At 39.0% G+C, this 19,283-nt stretch overlaps 1 protein-coding gene across 8 annotated transcripts in view; it reads left to right on the top strand.

The window, feature by feature from the left end:
• Positions 1-19,283, top strand: part of MAP3K4 (mitogen-activated protein kinase kinase kinase 4) — a 74,360-nt gene that overhangs the window by 54,112 nt on the left and 965 nt on the right. For 6 of the 8 annotated variants that reach the window (XM_072856209.1, XM_072856212.1, XM_072856210.1 and 3 more), the window contains 9 exons: positions 3,149-3,249; positions 4,399-4,479; positions 5,972-6,163; positions 6,854-6,924; positions 9,212-9,328; positions 11,314-11,473; positions 17,567-17,689; positions 18,241-18,347; positions 18,554-18,733. In XM_072856209.1, coding sequence (XP_072712310.1) covers positions 3,149-3,249; positions 4,399-4,479; positions 5,972-6,163; positions 6,854-6,924; positions 9,212-9,328; positions 11,314-11,473; positions 17,567-17,689; positions 18,241-18,347; positions 18,554-18,733 — 1,132 coding nt within the window. Of the gene's footprint in view, positions 1-3,148; positions 3,250-4,398; positions 4,480-5,971; positions 6,164-6,853; positions 6,925-9,211; positions 9,329-11,313; positions 11,474-12,379; positions 12,492-17,566; positions 17,690-18,240; positions 18,348-18,553; positions 18,734-19,283 lie in introns of those variants that run through there. The other 2 variants (XR_012041546.1, XR_012041547.1) reach the window with 2 other exon arrangements.

The following is a 19,283-nucleotide window of genomic DNA, read 5'->3' on the forward strand; positions in this document are numbered from 1 at the left end:
GGTGTTAGGAGGGAAGTAAATTGCCACTTTTTATATAAGATCTTTCCTGCAGGTCTTTTCAGTTCATTTTTATGATAAGATGTGACTTGCACCCTACAGTAGCCTCTAGATGTACAGCTTGTGAGTCTGTTCCCTTTTTTTTGGTTGAAAATACATCCTGAATATTCGTCATTCAAACTACATGTATTTATTATATATCCTTCATGCTTCTGTTTTAAGCCCCCTGTTGAAAAAGACAGAGTAGGCAGAAGTCTGCAGCACTATGCACTTGAAAAGCCCTTTTCAAGTAAGTAACATTCTAGAGAATTTTCTCTGATAGGTTCTGGCAGCTTTATAAGCTGACAAGGGTGATGGTTAATTAGTATTTATGATTTTGAAAATGCAGGATTTGTTTATTTGATAATTAGCCTTTACACAACATATGAAGGGGATTTTTTCTAGAATATGTACAGCACTTTGAGCGAAGGCATATCTTTGAAGTTAGTTAATTTTTGAAGAGTGAGATAGGAGGCTAGTTTTTAATACTTGTAGGCTTTGTTATGATTTTATACCACTCAGTGCAACTGTCAGGTTTATAATTTGACACACTTGAATACAGTGGTTTATTCTTTTAATGTTTTCTGTATGTGTGTCCTACACAAATATTGATCAAAGCGTGAAGGCTGGCATTTTGACAGTTTCTTCTAGTTGGACAAGATAGTCATTAGGAAGAAAAGAAAAGAGAATTCTACCTCTTAGTTGCAGTCAAATGCATAATACTTTCATGGACTGTAACATGAAAGTTGATGTGAATGCAGCATTTTAGTCAAATTGCCTAGGTCTGTTTTTCGCTTTTTACTTTTCTAATGGTTGTTAATAAAATATCCTATGGTGTGGTGGGTTTTGTGTTTTTTTTTTTTTATACACTGCCTGGATTTTTAAGTAGCATTGTTTAACCTCCTGTATTACCTAGGAAGAATTTGAAGAAAAAAATTATTAAAGCAGAGACAGAGTTTTGGAGGCTGTTGGGGTTTTTTAGGGGTTTTGTTTATTGAGAAAGGGAAAATATTACAACGCAATATATTTATAGCAAATTTCTGGTTTTAATATAGTTAAAAGAAAGTTGCAAACTTTAACACATTGCAGTCTTAATTATGGATTTCATTTATTTGTGCTCCAAAAGAGAAATTGAATCTGTTGGATCAAGAAAGTGTTTTGTGGTTTTGTATGCAAGAAGTGTGGGGTCCAGCTGCTGGAATAGCACAGAAACAGAAACTTTGTACACTTTCCAGAAACTCTTTAGACATTTATGACATGATTGTAGGCATTAAATACCTATAAAAAGTTGAATGTAGGAACTCGAATGTAGGAACCTGATAAATCAATTGTACTAGGCAGTGTGTAGTGCAGAAATGCCACCATAGTTCTATTGAAGTTTTTCTTTTTAAAAAAAACCCAAAAACCAACAGTTTCATGTAACTAGAAAGTAAAATCCAAAGCAGCAATACCTGGTTGTTTACATTGAGCATTCTGATGGCTATACATTTACACTATGTTCATACTAATGACCTTTATAAATGTTTAATTTCTGGGCTAGCTGGGGTTATTATTCATAGTTTTATATTTATCCAGGACTGGAGCAGAAATTTAGCAAGTTGTCTTCTCTTTTACTCTATTTCTTTGCCTAATAACATACACACAATCTTTCTGGACACACACAATAAAAGATCTGGGTGGCTAAGATGGGCCTGAAATGGATTTTAGACACCTGCATTCAAAGCTATGATACTTAAGGTCCTCTGTTCAGCTCCTACCTCATTTTAGAGGTGGTTTAGCTTTGCTTGTTTTTAAGCTCTTTGTGCATCTAGAATTGTTGCTCTGTATGTGCTGAGAATAACCTGAGCCTTCTTGCTGATTAAAACCTCAACTTCCTGAAGGGTACTGAGGACTTTCACTAGTTCAGTTTCAGTTCCTCCTCATACTTAAAAGGTCTAGTTGGCAGTAGTAGGGAGTGCAAAGCAAACATTGTATTGAGAACATTCGCATGGGAATAGGGTGTCTTGGGTTTTGGCTTCTGTTCTCAAGATTGTGAAGATTGTGTCTTGTCTCATCTCCCCCCCACCCCCTTTTTTTTTTTTTAATATTATTAGGTAATAATTGGATACAATTCAGAAGCAGCTTTAGGGCTGTAGGGAAGTCCTCTCATAGGTGTGTGCACTTTGTGATGCAAGGTATCTTTCATCTTTTTGTAGTTGTTAGCTTTCAGTGAAGGATTTAACAATGTTCCCCGCTTTCCAGTAACGTTTAGCTCATACCTCTAAAGCATTATGTTAAAGGAGGCATCAGTCACAGCTCTTCCCCACTATGCTTTAAAAATTGAAAGGGAGCCTTGTTCAAAAGGGAGTTATTGTAGAAAGACTTTCATGAAGAATTTATGGCTCTAAAATACGGGTGGACTGATCGATGTCTTGGGCTGGAGAAAGTTGCCTGAAGATTTAAGACTCGTTTCTCTCAGTATTGTTTCCCTTTGTGTTCAGCATGCTTATTCATCTGGGTCTTATTCTGAGGTATCTAATTCTACTCTGTGCTGTCTGGAGGAGCTAGGGCCTCCAAACTGTCAAACTGATGTCATTTAACACTGTGCTTCCTGTCAGCTGGCTTGTGGCTCTTCCCACTAGTTTTGACTTAATGACTATGGACTATGACTGTATTTGCAGTGCACTAGGACCATATGAATTCAGTTACCACCCTTCATCTGATAATGTGGCTCACATTATCACCCAGCTGAATCACTTCTGATTGTGTATCCAAACGTGGCACCAGCTGCGTCCTGCAGCAGCTGTCTTAGTAGTATGTTACAAGTCATTGAAATGAATTCTGTTGTTATGGACAGGTAACAGTTTCGAGTAGTTTATGCTTTTGAAGCTTAGGGGTTTTTTTTCATAGAGTCGCATAACTAAAATGGTATTGAAAAGTCTTCTTTTGGGGAAAAAAATAGCATAGAAAGGGTTTTCAGTTTACCTCTCAGCATCAGTTTTCTTTCATGTTGCTTTCATGGTTCATGTCCCGGGGTTCAGCGATTCTTTCTCTTTAAAACTGCAGTTAAATTGTCACTAGTAGTTATTTAGTGCAATGCTAAGTTAATGAGTACAATGGCTCTTTTTAACAGGGGTTCCAGTGTCCCTGAAAATGATCGACTGGCTTCAATAGCAGCTGAGTTGCAGTTCAGATCCCTTAGTCGTCACTCCAGCCCCACTGAAGAGCGAGAAGGTGATTATCACAGTAACAGATTGTGACCTGGATGTGCAGATGGTTTATGTCATTAACATATTTCTCTCTGTTCCGAGTTCTTACCTTTTCCAAAAATTTTTTTCACCTTTTCCCCTTCAAAAATCTGAGATTTTTAACTTTTAGGCTTATATTGTCAGAGTAAGTTCTTCTGTTTTCAGACATATCCACTATTCTCTTGCCTTTCATATTGTTTCTGAATTGTACCTGAAGGAATTTCCTAGTGTCTTACTAAGATACAGCACTCAAAATGAAGTGGGTAACATGATTGCTGAATTATATACCCCATTTGATAGTAAGTAGCTAAATGCTGTTAATGAGGTACAAACTGGACCCATCAGGACAGTGAAGAGTTTTCTATCCAGTTCTTCAACTACCACTGCAGTATTCATCTTACAAATACTTGCTGTTATTTGAATCCTGGAAGAAGGAACAGGGTGGGTGACTTGATGTCCTGATCAGGGCTCCTGCTTCAGGTTTCCCCAGCCCCTATATATGTGGTATTTATTACAACAAATACCTTGAAACATTGTTTGTTAAGATAGTGTGTTCTGTGCAAATTAAAATGAAGTACAAAATCCCAAGCGAAGTAGAGTTGATATTGTGGTCATCTGCAAAATGAAGTGGATTTTGAAGAAAGAAACGCCTTAAAAATTTATACTAAGAGGTGCGGGGGATTTTTTGGTTTGTTTTTTTTTTTTTTTAAGTAGATGTTGAAAATATTGTCTGCCTCATGCTCATTCCCTTTTTTAGGTATCTGTATGAATGGGAAACTGGCTTAGGTTGTAATGAATACAGTTCTCTTTCTAAGAAACCTTAGAAGATTGTTTTCCTACAGATTTCTTACATACTTGATTCTGAGTGCCCTGACATGAAGTGCTTCCCTCAATTGTGGAAGGAGATCTCTGTTCCTGTATAAATTAAATCCTATTTCAAAATAGCTTTTATAATTTGTTTTCTAAAGATAAGTCATTTTTTAATTCAAGAGCATACTTTGCTATGTGGTTGCCTCCATATACTCGTAGGGTGTATTAGTCCTGATATGCGAGATCTCAGCTTCTGCTGAATATAGTGGCATAATCCTTAATACGAGATAAAGCCACTTTTATGCTCACAGTATTATTTCTCTAGAACCATCGTATCCAAAAGGAGATTCAAGTGGCTCGTCCCGGCGGAGTTGGGAGCTCAGAACTTTAATCAACCAGACCAAAGGTAGGTGTTTAGGAGTCACTATAATGTAATGTCTGTTAAACTAGTGCTGTAATAAAAGGTTGAATCTTAATGCTGATTGTGAAGAGGTTTTCACAGTTTTGTACATAGGAAGGGGAAAAATAAAATCCCGATTGCAGATAGAAGATACTGCTAACAAAATCACAAGCTGTACTCTCTGAGGTAGGAGTAATTAAACTTCATAAAAGTTATATCTTTTCAGTTTCTGAAAGATACTAGCAGTGTTCTGCAAAATGAGTACATTTATTACTATAGGAATTGTAGAAGTTTGCTGTCCCTATTCAGTGTCCAATTATGAATTGCATGACAGTAGGAAGCACTTCCTCACTTCCTAAGTTCTCTCCCCAGCGTGGGATTTTCTTATTTTGGGTGTCTAACAGCATGTGATCCTACAGTGTTTCCCAAATTCAAAGGTATTATGGGGCCCCTTCGTCTCTGTCCTCCTGCTTATTTTCATGAAACTTAAAGTAACTTCATTACTTCTGAGACTCCTATACTGTACAGATAAATACATGTAGCTTGCTTGCATATATTCTGGCCAGGTGGAACTTCATGAAACATTAGAAAAAAGTTTTCTGTCACATAAAAACTGGTCTCTCATTATGTGGCTCAGACAGAACACAGTAAGAACAGCAAAATTTTTTTCTGAAATCTAGAAGGCTTGCTTTTTGTTCGGAAGATAAAGACTGAAGGAATTGAATTTGTTTAAACTAGAAGAGGGAGGGAATACTTGAAAATTTCTAGAAGACCGCTGCAATGGGAACTGGTTTTAGTGGCCACTGTGAATAAGACAAAGATTTTGGTTTAAATCTACAGCGAGGCAGATTTAGTGTAGATGAAGTGGTATTAATTATAGGTGGGCAGTAGAATATATCATTTGGGAGTATCAGTATGTCCGTCTTTTGGAAGCTGTTAGAAACAGGTTAGACTGTTGTCTGTCAGCAGTTACAGATGTGTAATTTTTGTGCTTTACAAGGAGGGGATAAATTAATGCTGCCCTGAGATTTCTTCTGGCCTCACTTACTAGGTTTCTGTTTCATTATAAGACTTGAAAGCTGGAGTTATCTAATACCGCTAAATCTTTGAAATAACAGGTGCTATGAGTTTTCCAAGAAACCTCTCATATCTCTAGAGCAAAACCGTACCTGTCCTTCTTTCCTTGGTGCTCTTAATGACCCTAACATATTTCCACTATCTGTTGGTGGTTAGTTACAGGCCAAATGCAAACAAGTGCATTGCATTTCATACATTTAATTTCCTTGAATCAAGAGATGATCAGAAAAGTACCAGTATTCTCATTTTACTTTAGTTTCATATGTGATTGCTAAAATGTTTCATTCTTTTCCTACATCTTAAATTAGACTCACAAAATAGTTGTCTTCTAACTCAGGTCACTTCATGTGGTATCAAAAAGTAACAAAATATACACAGCGAATATTTCTCAAACAAGGAAATTGTTCATCACTCTTTTTAGACACTGCTTCCAAGCAAGCACCGATTGAAGCTGTTCAAAAGTCTGTTCAGTTGTTTGAAGAAAGGAGATACAGAGAGATGAGGAGGAAGAACATCATTGGCCAAGTTTGTGACACACCGAAATCTTATGATAATGTCATGCATGTAGGTTTGAGAAAAGTGACTTTCAAGTGGCAGAGAGGAAACAAAATTGGTATGTTCATTATACCTTCATTTATCAGGCTAAAATACCGAGCTTAGTATTTTTGAAGGAAATCTAAGACTATCTTTTGAAATCTTGGGTCTCCGTGAAGGAAGTAGCAGCTTTACTTAAATTGGAACGTTAAAATACAAAATACTGTTGCAGCTAGGATTTCCTTTGTGTAGAACTTCACTGAAGTTTTCACTGGTCAAATAACAAGAAACAAAGGAGGAGAAGGATTTGGTTAGGACAGTTACTTAGATATGATCCTGTGATTCCTGCATGTGTTTAACCCTATAAAATGTTTGAGTTCTGCTTTTGGAAGAACCAGAAATATGAACAGAAATGAGCACAAACTTTGCAATTTGTTTAATTCACCAATATTATTGTTGTTTCCCCCATAAAATCGTTGTTTCCTCTCTGGTTTGGGATTTGTGGGGAAAATCCTCATATTCATGAGAAGTTTTCTTTCAGGCCAGCCTGTTAATGTAATGTTTTTACTTTTAATCAGCTTGATTCAGGACTATGAATGTAGTATTAGGTGTTACAGGATAAAAGCTACATGAAATTTTAAATGAGAATAAAGGTAAATAACCTTGGCAAGCTCAGTTTTCAGTGATGGTTTCTTATTGCAGTTGATGTACATGTTGCTTATTAAATGTAGTGTAATTAATTTTTGTTACTTTTATTTTAATTCTGCAGGTGAAGGCCAGTATGGGAAGGTCTATACCTGTATCAGTGTTGACACTGGAGAGCTGATGGCTATGAAGGAAGTGAGTACTCTGTATAAAAGAATCACTGCTGCCCTTGTGTTTGGTTTTTTTTTTTCCAAACCAAATGTTCATGACTTAGCAGGCATTAAGGATTTCTGAACACTGTTGTTAGCTAACTGGGAAAGGATTGGAAGACAAATTGTTTCTTCATGTAGCCGCATCTGCTATTAACACTTGTTCTTCCTTAAGTTGCTTAAGCTTTTTCTTTTCTGTTTACAACTTTCAATTTAAATGTATGTAAAATGGATAATGTTTTTTTAATAATCTCATAGGGATGTGGTGAACTTAATGAATGCTTGCTTAGTATGTGTGAACTCCCAGTAAGAGATCTTAAATTATTTTAGAGTTTTCTGATTGGTGAAGACTGTACACAAACTTATATTTTACTTTGCAGTATTTCATCTCACTTTTTATTCCTTTTTTCTTCATTCCTTAGAGCAAAAGATAGGAAGTGTCACATCAGATGTTTTTCAGCTTCTCCTGTAGTTTAAGTGAGCTAGGCTGAGTCACAAAACTGTTGACTAACCTAGTGGGTACAGAAAATTTAATTTTCAGGAGAGAAGTAAGTAAAGCTGTGTAGGCGTAAGAAGAGCTGTTTAGGCGTAGAGATCTGTTTTCCCTACAGCACCTTGTTTTTTAAAATATTTGTATTGTTTAGTTTTATTGCATTTCTACATCTTCAGACAACTGCGAGCATCAACTGTTCACAACAGTTACTATGCCAGCCATTTGATGCTAGAGCAGTTACATTTTATGAGCCAGTTCTTACACACACACACAATATGTATGTGATCTCAAAGGTGTGGAAAAGCAAGACTGGGCTTGTGCTTAAGTTCTTGTACCGTATTCATTCACTGACTAACTAATACCAACACTTTAAATTTTGTTGTTGTTGTTGTTTTGTCCTGATGAAGTAACGTTTTTCCCCCCATCAGTAGCACTGTCTGTTTCTGGAATTCAAAGTTGCTTTCTAGATGCAGGTGCTTTTTACAGATTAGCATGTATGTGCTCTTTAGCAGAAGTTCAAATAAATTAAATGGACCTTGTTTGACAGACACTTCACTAGTAGGCTAAATATACAGTATGCTGCCTTTCCCTGTAGTATTTTTAACTTCCAGAATTATTTCACCAAGAAACATTCCCACCTCCCCACTGTGGACTTAAATGCAAACTGTTTGCAACTTCCAGATAAAAGGCTTTTGTGGATTTCCTTAAGAGTACCTTGGGAGGAGATTTATTTATTTATTTTTAAACTGGTTTAAAAAATTGCATTCCCCCCACCCCCAAGATTTCTTCAGACTTTACTGTCTTAACCACAGTGTCATTAAAATCTCTACAAATTATAGTGGACAAGCGTTACTACAAATACATAGTATTGCAACTTCGAAGTGTTAGGAAATACATAAAATACTTGAATGTCATTTGTCACCTTTTTGTAATCTCCGTATGTTTAATTTTACCACTGTTTGAGTACAAACTGTATCCTGGAATTGTTATACAGAACAAAACAGTCATAACATCCTAGCAACCAAAGGTAAAATATGTGCATTTACTTCTCTAGTAGTTGTTCTGTCCTCAATTAATGAAGTTTCTGCTTTCTACCAGTATGGTAAAAGTAGCATCTTCCATAACTTGCTATGCATTTTGCTTATCTTTGTGTGAATAGAAGTTTTAAATCAGTTTTTCAGAAGACTTAATTTTTTCCTCCATGAAAAATCCATCACGGCATATTGTAGGAGAACTAATGAAAACCTGTTTCTTTCATCAAAACCTTTATGCTTGTATTTGTTCCATGCCACACCTTTTCCTTGCAGCTGCCTCATTCTCAATGAAGAAACCCCTCAAATAAATCCCTTAGAATCTCCGTTGATTAAGTACCTGGCAACTAGTCTTTCTTGAATGATAGCTCTCACTGATGTTACTTTCAGATTCTCTTGTACTGTGTCTATCTACCACATTTAAGCTAGAAGGCAAGCTCGGAAGAGATATATATGTGCACACATGTGTGTATTTATACATTTAAGTAACAGCATTTTGCTCTTATAAAGTTTATAAATCATCATATTTCTATGTAATTTTCCAAGAATACTTTGGTGTTCTTTTTTTGTTTAAGTTTGAGGATGGAGGGGTGGTATCTGGGGGCTTTTTCTGTGATGATGCTGCTTACAAAAAAAAAGAACAGCCTTTTAGCTGTTTTCTTGGTTTGTTTTTGGGTTTAGGATGGGTTGTTTGGTTTGGGGTTAGTAATTTGAAATAGTGGCAAAATAATGAAAAATCTTTCTTGCAGATAAGGTTTCAACCTAATGATCACAAAACCATCAAAGAAACAGCTGATGAACTGAAGATTTTTGAAGGCATCAAACACCCTAATCTTGTTCGTTATTTTGGTGTGGAGCTCCATAGGGTAAGAAAACATAAATTATTGGGGCTGTTATATAGGGCAGAGAGAAAATTTTAAGAAGCTTTGCATCATGGAGGTTTTATTTGAGAACATTCTAGTTTAGCTTAATTGTCTGGATATCTCAGTGAATTGCAGTGTGTCTTTTTTCCTCTGAATGTTGAGGTCTCTGAAACATAGTTTGGAGGAATTTTTTGGAACTGGTACATAAACAGAGAACGTTTGCAATAAGTGAACAGAGTGAGTAATGCTGGAGCTATTCTATGCTGCTACTCTGTTTAACTGCTCTCAAAGCAAGCTATATAATATACGGTATGGTAACTTTTGCATGTAGATAAAGACTAGACAGCCTAAAACCCTTCACTGTTAGCAGCAGACGCTGTACCAGTATCTTGTTGATTCCTGGAAAAATTTTTTGCTGGCATTTAAATCTTGATGCCAGACAAGTATCTTAAGGAAGCAGATCTTTTGGAATTCAACTAGCATCTCTTCAGAAGGAAAAACGAGTTTTCTCGCTTGAGCAGCAGAACTAATGAAGCCTGGTTTTCGTATGGAGTTGGATTCCAGAGTTGTGTGCTGAGATGACCTACTTCTTATTACTCTCTGCTTCCCATGTGCCCTTCCCACCTCCCCCTGTGAGTCTCAGGTCCTTCCTGTGTATCTACCCAGTGAGGTGGGCAGGGAACAGGACGCCTGGTACCTGGCTGGAAAGCAGTGTGTGGTTTTGACTGATCTGCCTAATATCACAGAATCACAGAATCGTATAGGTTGGAAAAGACCTTTAAGATCATCGAGTCCAACCGTAAACCTAACACTACCGAGACCACCACTATACCATGTCTCTAAGCACCTCATCCAAACGTCTTTTAAATACTTCCAGGGATGGTGACTCAACCACTTCCCTGGGGAGCCTGTTCCAATGCTTGATAACCCTTTCAGTGAAGTAAAATTTCCTAATATCCAGTCTAAACCTCCCCTGGCGCAGCTTGAGGCCATTTCCTCTTGTCCTATTGCTTGCTACCTGGGAGAAGAGACCGACCCCCACCTCTCTACAACCTCCTTTCAGGTAGTTGTAGAGAGCGATAAGGTCTCCCCTGAGCCTCCTTTTCTCCAGGCTAAACAACCCCAGTTCCCTCAGCTGCTCCTCATGAGACTTGTGCTCTAGACCCTTCACCAGCTTCGTTGCCTTTCTCTGGACACGCTCCAGCACCTCAATGTCTCTCTTGTATATGAAAGGGTTGATTTGCTGACCCATTTAGAAGGGGACAAAGGCTGCTTTCTGTCTGCGTTTCTTTATTTGGGGATACAACTTTGGGTGTCTGTGCCACTGAGTCATTGGTTTCTCAGGCTGGTTCTGAGAGCTTAGTGTCTTTGCCATCTTTTTGTATGAATTAAGTCTGGCTGAAATTGGCTGGGCTTGGAGACAGAGAAAGGGAACAAGAACCTAACTTTTCCTTAAAGTGAGTTAGAGTTGGCATGCTTGTTCAAGCCACAGACAACAACACCAAACTTGCCCTCCCCAAGGAATCAACACATGATATTGCAGGAACTGGGAGAGAGAGATTAAAAAAAAAGCCCAAACCATCATTTTACCTTTTTTCTAAATATGCAAAGGATCTTTTTGTATTTCTGCATAATATACCTACAAGATTTCCGGAGTGCTTTTTGGTTAATGCCAAAGTGACATATTTTATACCACCAAATAGTATCAGTTATATACAAATGATGCACATAGACACGTAGCAGAGATTTTCCGTAGCTGTGCAACAGAATATATTAGGTTGAAGCATGCCCAAGAGAATCGAGTTCTGAAGAGATGATTTATTAGAAATTCCATGGTAGGAGGTACTTCCATTAAAACATTACAGGGTACGTCCATTACTTTTTTCACAAACAATGAAGGATGGAAGGAAAACTTGATCCTAATTCAGTGTTTTAAAAAAAAAAAAAAAAATTAAACCCAATGAAATCCGGTTTGGTTCCCACAACAGGAAGAAATGTACATCTTCATGGAGTACTGTGATGAGGGCACCCTGGAGGAGGTATCAAAACTGGGCCTTCAGGAGCATGTCATTAGGCTCTACTCAAAGCAAATCACGATTGCTATCAATGTACTACATGAACATGGTATTGTTCATCGAGACATTAAAGGTAATGTTAACCAAAAAAGGTAATGTTGTTGTTTCAGTGTTGTAGATGAGGGTGGGGGGGAGTGATGGGGGACATATTTGCAGATTTAGCACACATTATCTATGCAGCCGTTAAGTGTATAAAGCCTTCCACTCATTTTTCGATTTTCAATTTACAAGTTATTGGCTAGTTATGTGCTCCTTTTTAAGTGCAGAACATAAAAAATGTTCAGAGTTGGCATTGCAAACTCATAAATTCTGCCCGTGATTTATATATATTTTCTGTAGAGGTTGTTAAGATTGTTGGGGATTTATCCAAACTCAAATTTTGATCCTTGTATTTCTAGTACTAATATACTGAGTTATGTAATGCTGTTTTTCTTCTCATCTATGCAAGAAACAGTGGTGTTTCTGGGAGCTGACAAGCAGTGTACAGTGCTAGAGTTGTTCATCAGAACTTTTTCTTGTGATTCCCATTTTCCAGAAGTTTTAGGATTTCAGACAAATGGTTGATTACACATAGTAATAAAAGCCTTGTTAAAATAAATTAAAGGGATATGGTAAAATTACTTATCTAGGGGTTTTTTTGCCATACATTTATCTACTCATGCCTCGCTCTCAGCTTTTGCTTACAAAATGAGCAGACTGGAACTACAGTAACTGAAGGGGGGTTGGTTTTGGCATTTGCTTAAGGCACTCGGTGTCAGTCCACATTTCACATTCATTTTTCTCTTCCTGCGCCTTCCAAGAACATCCTCCATGTCTAGTTATCTTGTTTTTGTTAGTCTGGCATATTTTGCTCACCTATGGCAGAAACTTAACAGAAGGCAGGGGAAACAATGCACACAATATGCCCTGCGAATGCTCATTTTATGACAAGGCAGTGCAACCCAACGATGCTGGGTTTCTATGTCCCTCTTGCTCACAGGGTTTTGAATCACCGCAGCAGTGTAGGAGGTTCCCAGTTGCTCTTGGTCCTTTGGCCTCATGCTTCTCATTTGGGAAAAGAACTATCTACGATCCAGAGGCCTCCCACCCAGGTAGGCCACTCTTGAGTCAGTTTTGGTTTTTTTCCTAGAAAACACTTTCCCTCTCTCCCGTTCCCCAGCAATCTTGCCTTTTCTGGTTCTCCTTCCTGACCAAAGGTTTCTCTCCAGTTGCGGATTTCCCTCTGTGCTTTTCACAGTGCCCTCCTTGCCCTTTACTTGATCATTCCATATCCAGGTTCTGTTTAGCTGGATTATGCTCTCCTGGAAGCTCGTTGTGATCAAAATCCAAGGCTGGCTGACAGGGATTTCTTTTGTGCTGCTCTGTCATTGCTGATTTCTGGATATGTTTCCAAATAGGTCTCCCTCTCATCAGGGAAATGCAGTGAAGTAAGAAGAGCTGTTTAACAGAACTGTAATGCTATGCTGAGGGCATTTCTGTTGCAACAGGTTCCTCATACCAAATGTTGGGGTGTTCCTTGAGAATAACAGCAGCTATAAACAGAGGGTCACTGCAGACACATCTATGTATAGACCCTCCTGAAACTTAATGACAGAATATGAAGACAGACCACAGAGGGTATTTTTATAAAGGATGCCTGACGTTACATTGGAAGTCTCTTCCTCTCCGTCTCCTTTTATGCTAACATTGCATCCCCAAGTTTTCAGGCTAACAGCAGTAAAGAAAATTCTGGTTTTACTTTTAGCTCTTATGTAGTCAGGTACTCTTACTTTTCTGATAGGGAAAAGTGACAATACATCGTTCAGACTGTTAAAACTGCTTTCCTATGGAAATCTCGCTGTAGATCACACTAGATCTCTCATGGCCAGTTTGCTAAACCACTGTGGATCTGTTTCAGCAGCAGATAACTAATTCTTAGAGTAATTGTTTATACATATCCTGCAGTTGGCGTCTGCAAGTACCTTGGGCTCAAAAATCGAGTCTTTCAGTTAATAGTGTCCACTTGTGACACCATTGTCTTTCAGATGCTATTATGGCATCCAGTTCTATGAGTGTAAAAGATGAAGCAAGACACAGCTGCCTTGAATCCTTTTTCAACCCATGGTTGTGAGAGCAAACTGAGGGCAGCGTTGGCTTGTTGTTACACTTGGCTGCACTGGTTTTTATTAGTGTGCATCAATGTGTAAAGTAGTTGGTGCTAGGATATAGCAGGTGATGAAGTCTTTTGGGATACTTTTTAATCTCTGTTCAGGGTATTGGGTTTTAACTGCTGTGGCTAAGCCCAGATTCTTCAATTATAATTAATTCACTTTTTGCAAGGAAGCTGTTCTGCTCAATGATTGAGAATGATGGACTACTTAATGCTGAAGGGAACCTCTGCACATCTCTGGTTGAGCCCTCTGTTCAAAACAGGGCCAACCTTGGTATCAGATCCAATGTGAAATTAGATCAGATTGCTCAGGACCTTGTTTAGTTGAGATGCTCATATCTCCAGGGATGGAGATTCCCTTTTCTTGGGGCCCAGTCCCAATGAGTGATCTATCCCCATTGTGAAAAACTTGTACCTGATACTTCCTTGCAGAGGTTGCTATTTGTGTCCATTGCCCCACATCCTTTCACAGTGTGCCTTTGAGGAAAAAGTCTGTTTCCATCATCTTGATATCATCCTGAAAACAGCAATAAATTTTACACACACACACACACACACACTCTTCCCCAGTCTTCCCTTCTTCAAGCTAAACAAACCCATCTCTCAGCCTCTCCTTGTACTCGTGTGCACCAGCCCCTCTGACCATCTTGATGCCTCTCTGCTGGGTTTGCTCCAGTATGTCAATGTCTGTCTTGTACCAGGGAGCCCAAAAACAAGACACAGCACTCCAAGTGTGGTCTCGCAAGTGCTGAATTGACAGGAATTAATCACTGAGGTCATGCCTGGTGCTTTCTCTCTGGGAGAGAAGGGCATATTCCTGAAGAGTGCTCGGATTGCGTTTTCAGAATGCATACAGAAAATGAAGGGATTGTATGTGAAGCTTCAATAAATCAGAAACCTGTGAATAAGACACTCCAGGCCAGGAAGTCTTCATCAAAGTGTTACTGTGTTATTGTCCTCTTGTTAACTTTGTTGTTAGCTCAGAATTTCTGCCATTCCTGCCTTCATGTCTTTATGATGAGCAGAAGGGAACGAAGGTCATTCAACAAGATATGGAAGGCTGTTCAACAGGAGACTACAGGCATGTGTCACGCTTTCTAAGAGACTGAGTAAAAGAGGATGCTAAAGCTGATTTTCTCATTAACGGGTAGCATTTGGCCTGCTTGTTTCTTGAATTAATTTGGCTGCTGCACTGCTTAAGTACTGGCTGAGGAATGTCTATGAGCTGCCCCTCTTTGTGGAATTATGCCACAGTTTTTAGTGGGGCTTTTGGTACTGCTCCTTGGATTCACAGTATTTACACCAGCACCTTTGGAATATCACACTAGCGCAGTTTTCACTGCGCTTAATATGGGGCTGACTTGGCACAGAGATACATGGCATGAAACTTCAGTTTAAATGCTTTGGGTCATAGGTATTGTTTTCTCTGTCAAGGGTATGGCTTTTGACATTTGCTCTTTTGTTTTCAGTCTGCCCAGAAAGTCTTGTGGTATAAATGGCAGTAAGGCTGTGCAGAACTGGGCTACCTCTTGTGTCTGCCAAGTTCATCCAATGAAGATGCTTTTGATAGTGTACGTGTAGGAGGAGAGAAGGAACAGATGGGTGTGTTGTACCTTTTTGCTGTTTTAGCCATGGTCTCTGGTTTTATTTTGCTTATTAACCATGCAGATATGGTACGAATTTTGTTACATTCCCAGTCACATTAACTGTCAAAGGTAAAAAGGATCAGTCATCGTCAAAGTACTGCCCTTGTGTCTCCTGTTCTCTTACCCAGGTCCTGCTGGATTCTGTGCAGGTTTCATCTAACAAGATGACCCTTTTTAAAAACTCCTTATAGAGCTTGGTCTTGTTCTCTGTAACAGAGACTTTCACAGTAATATTTATGCTAAATTGTCATTACTTTTTTAAAGGGACAAACTTTGGTTTGAAAGGCCTTGTAAGGAGGTTCTGAACTGTATTCAACTATCACAATAGCTTTAGATTCAGTCAGAAGAGAGATTGTTGCACTTCAGCTCTGCCAGTTTCCACCCACTGCAGTAGTCAGAAACCACTTTGTAGCTTTCCATGAAATTTGCGTGTTGCTTTCTTGAGAAATGGGAACATAGGTTTCCAAAACATCCTTGTAAAAGTGTTTGGTAGTGATGGTCGTTTTTCCTAAGCTCTTTGTGTGGGCTAAGTGCATCTACTTTCTATATGACAAGTAATTGCTTGAAAACATTAGAAAAAGAAAAGCTGTGGACAGTAGTTCAAAGGCAAAAGTTGCTGGTAGAGTAACTGTCACTCTTCTAATGCATTGCCTGTATTTAGCATCCAGTCGAGCTGCCTTCTTGTACTTCTTTGGTGTGTTTCTGCTTTCTCTTTCATTCAAGGAGCTGAGGGATGGTCTACCCAGCTCCGTTACACGTGCCTGTGATTGCAGGGTGACTCTGGACACATATGTCCCTCTGATGGCAAACTGCAGAACCCAGCCAAAGCATTCTGATCTTGACTATGTGCAGGCACCTGAATGCCAGGAGTGGAAAACTTACGGACGCAATGTGCAGAATAGTTGTATTCCCTGAAAGTCAATTCTTCTTTCAGAACTTGTAAAAGGCTTACAGTAATTAAAGGTTGGAATTTATTTCCGTTAATGATTTCTCTCCCCATTTTATAGTGCAGTTCTGTGCAACACCTCTTGGACTAAATAAATCTTGCTTTAGTTATCAAGCATTCTCATAGTAATTAGAGAAGCCCTTTGAGAAATGGGCAGGGTTTTTGCATCATTGACCTGCACTGCCTTTTTTTGACTTGAGCTTTTTGAGGATTTTTATTTTCCACAAATATCTTGAGGATGCCCAGCCAAGCTAACTGGAAAGTCATTAACTAAGAGAACAGAACACAAAGGAGGAGCAGCCAAGAATTCCTGCACTGACCTTTGTTCAAGGTGGAACAAAAGTGAGAAACTTTTGAAGGTTGTATTCTGATGAGGTATTTTTGAAAGAATCTTCTGTGTGGACATAGGAAAAGGCTATGTGTAACAAAGCCCCCAACATTTGGCTACTCCTAGAGCAGGCATACAGTTTTGTTCTGTGCAAACCATTCATCTTTCCTCAAGAGAGAAAACAGCTCTAGCTGTATTTCTGCCAGATGACTCTTGCAACCTACTTGTGGTTTTGTTGTGATACTTGCAGAATCCAGGATTTGGTCTGACATGCATAGTGAGCTCCTTCTGCTCTACCTGTTTTCTGTTGGCTGTCAACATGTGTTTTGGCAGGATGTTGAAGGAAAGAAAACCACTGGTTATCAAAACCACTCGGCTTATTTTGCAGTGTTGAGTAGAGCAAGTGACTTGAAGCCAACTGCAGATTCCCCTTGGAGATTTTCAACTATGCTAGGGAAATTTTTTCTAGTGTAAGCTGGCAGTGTAGCCAGCTATTATAACAGTAGTCCTTCTCCAGAAATTCTTCTGGAAGTAGAACACAATAGGAGTGGACATTTGGTACTACATATAATAAAATGCTATAAGCTCCATTTTGCAAGTCTGCTGTGACAACACAGCTGTGTGATATCATCTGGCTTGACTCAGCAGAACTGGAAAGACGGCTAGTGGGAGGTACGCAGCAATGGCCTCTGCCAGGAAGCTCCTTAAGGAGAGGTGTGTTTTCCCAGTGCAACACTCACAAGGATAAGCACTGGAATTCATAAATTCCTGGAGGAGTAATTTCATAACGAGCATGTATGGAAAGCTGATGAGTTTGCCTGCCATACTGCTTTGTGTTTTGAAAACTTCTTGTTGTCAACTTCCAGTACACTTAGTGTTAACACAAACCCACCAAAAATCCCATTGGCTAATGGTAATGTACCCTTTGGGGAACATCTCTAATGCTGTTATATTCCATGCTTAATCCACAGGTAAAGATCTAAGTGTGAATTCAGCTATTATCTACTGTGTAACTTCCAAGAGTATCTCGAGAAGCCCTCATTCCTCAATTCGGCACTAGCTTAACAAGTGTTACTGTTTTTCATTGTGTTTCCTAGGAGCCAATATCTTTCTTACCTCATCTGGACTGATTAAACTAGGAGACTTTGGCTGCTCAGTGAAACTGAAGAACAACACCCAGACAATGCCTGGAGAAGTCAACAGTACTTTGGGGACTGCAGGTAAGGAAGCATGTGCTAGGCAGATAGTTGTCTAATTACCATAAAAGAAGATACCTCTGCCAAAAGTCTGGGCTGGAGTAAAATGATACGTTTCAGGGAAACTTGATTTTACCTTAGCTAGTTAGATGTGCTTTACATCCAGAAGCCAAAACAATCAGTGAATGATGTAACTGGAAAGATAAAATTGTACTTGTCTGGTAACTAAAAAGATGCTGGAGCTTGTGTTTTCTGGGGTTGTATCTTTCTCTGCAGCCTTACTGAAACAGTACTGTTCTTACTGAACTGCTGCTTAATCTATTTTTAAACAATTAAAATAACTGAAAGCATGTACTGTACCAGCATTTTCACTATCACTTTTCAAACTGAAAGACGGTTATGCTGCAAACGTGTCAAAGAATAAGAAGCCAACAAATGACAAAACTTAGCAAGAAAAGCTGAGTGGTAATTCATTAGGGATGGTTAAAAAGCATTTGGTTTGCCCAGTTAATCACTTAATGTATACGGTTCCTTCTGCTGTATGGACTGATGACATAATATGTGTTGTTTCAAAGCGTACATGGCTCCAGAAGTAATTACTAGAGCTAAAGGAGAAGGGCACGGACGTGCAGCAGACATCTGGAGCCTGGGCTGTGTTGTTATAGAGATGGTCACCGGCAAGGTAGGGATGTTTCATGTCCTGAGTAAGTGCAAACTGTTCTTAGCAGTTTCTCTGCAAATTCTGGTCCCACTCCCAGCAATTTGTCACACTTAAGTCTGCAAGTACTGGGGTGGTTTTTAATTTCCTGGGGTACAGAAATATATGCTCTATTGGATTGCAAGTTACTCGCTAAACCTTGCGCTTAGCAATTCTGTTACCTGTTGCAGAGGCCTTGGCACGAATACGAGCACAACTTCCAGATCATGTATAAAGTGGGGATGGGTCATAAGCCTCCTATTCCTGACAAAGTGAGCCCAGAAGGGAAAGACTTCCTTTGCCACTGCCTGGAAAGTGACCCAAAGATGAGGTGGACGGCCAGCCAGCTCCTTGATCATCCCTTTGTCAAGGTTTGTCTCGTGGCTTTGGCTACAAAGACTGTGAATGGGAATCAGAAGTGGCTTTTAGTTGGCTGCATCATTTGCAGCTATGCTGCAGGGCTTTGCATCACAGTGGGAGGCTGGAATCAGGTTGATGCTGTCCAGAAAACAAGGTTTGGCATCTTTTCAGAAGCACATGTAATGTTGCTAGCAAACATTTGACTAAAAGAACCTGGTGTGCACCATGCAATGAGCTTTCACTGCTGTTTTGAGATGCGTTATCTTTATATTAAAAAGACTTGTCAAACTTCAACTCAGTGGTAGTTAACTGGATCTGAAGGGCTATGTGCCTAAAACTTCAGCGAATACATATGCACAGAATTCTGTAATACAGAGATAAGGGTCCCCTCATAAAAAGTGAAACAAGCACATGCTTGAGAACTCTACCATCCTCTACTGCAAGGGTCTGCTTTTCTTTGAAGTTCATACTTAATGTTAAGTTCATATTGAATGTTTATCTGGCAATTGGCATAACAATCTGCAGTTCTTGCATGAACTTTGGTTTAATTCTTTGCTTAAG

This window comes from Ciconia boyciana, chromosome 3 (genome assembly GCF_034638445.1).
Source record: "Ciconia boyciana chromosome 3, ASM3463844v1, whole genome shotgun sequence".
NCBI classification, from domain to species: Eukaryota; Metazoa; Chordata; class Aves; order Ciconiiformes; family Ciconiidae; genus Ciconia; species Ciconia boyciana.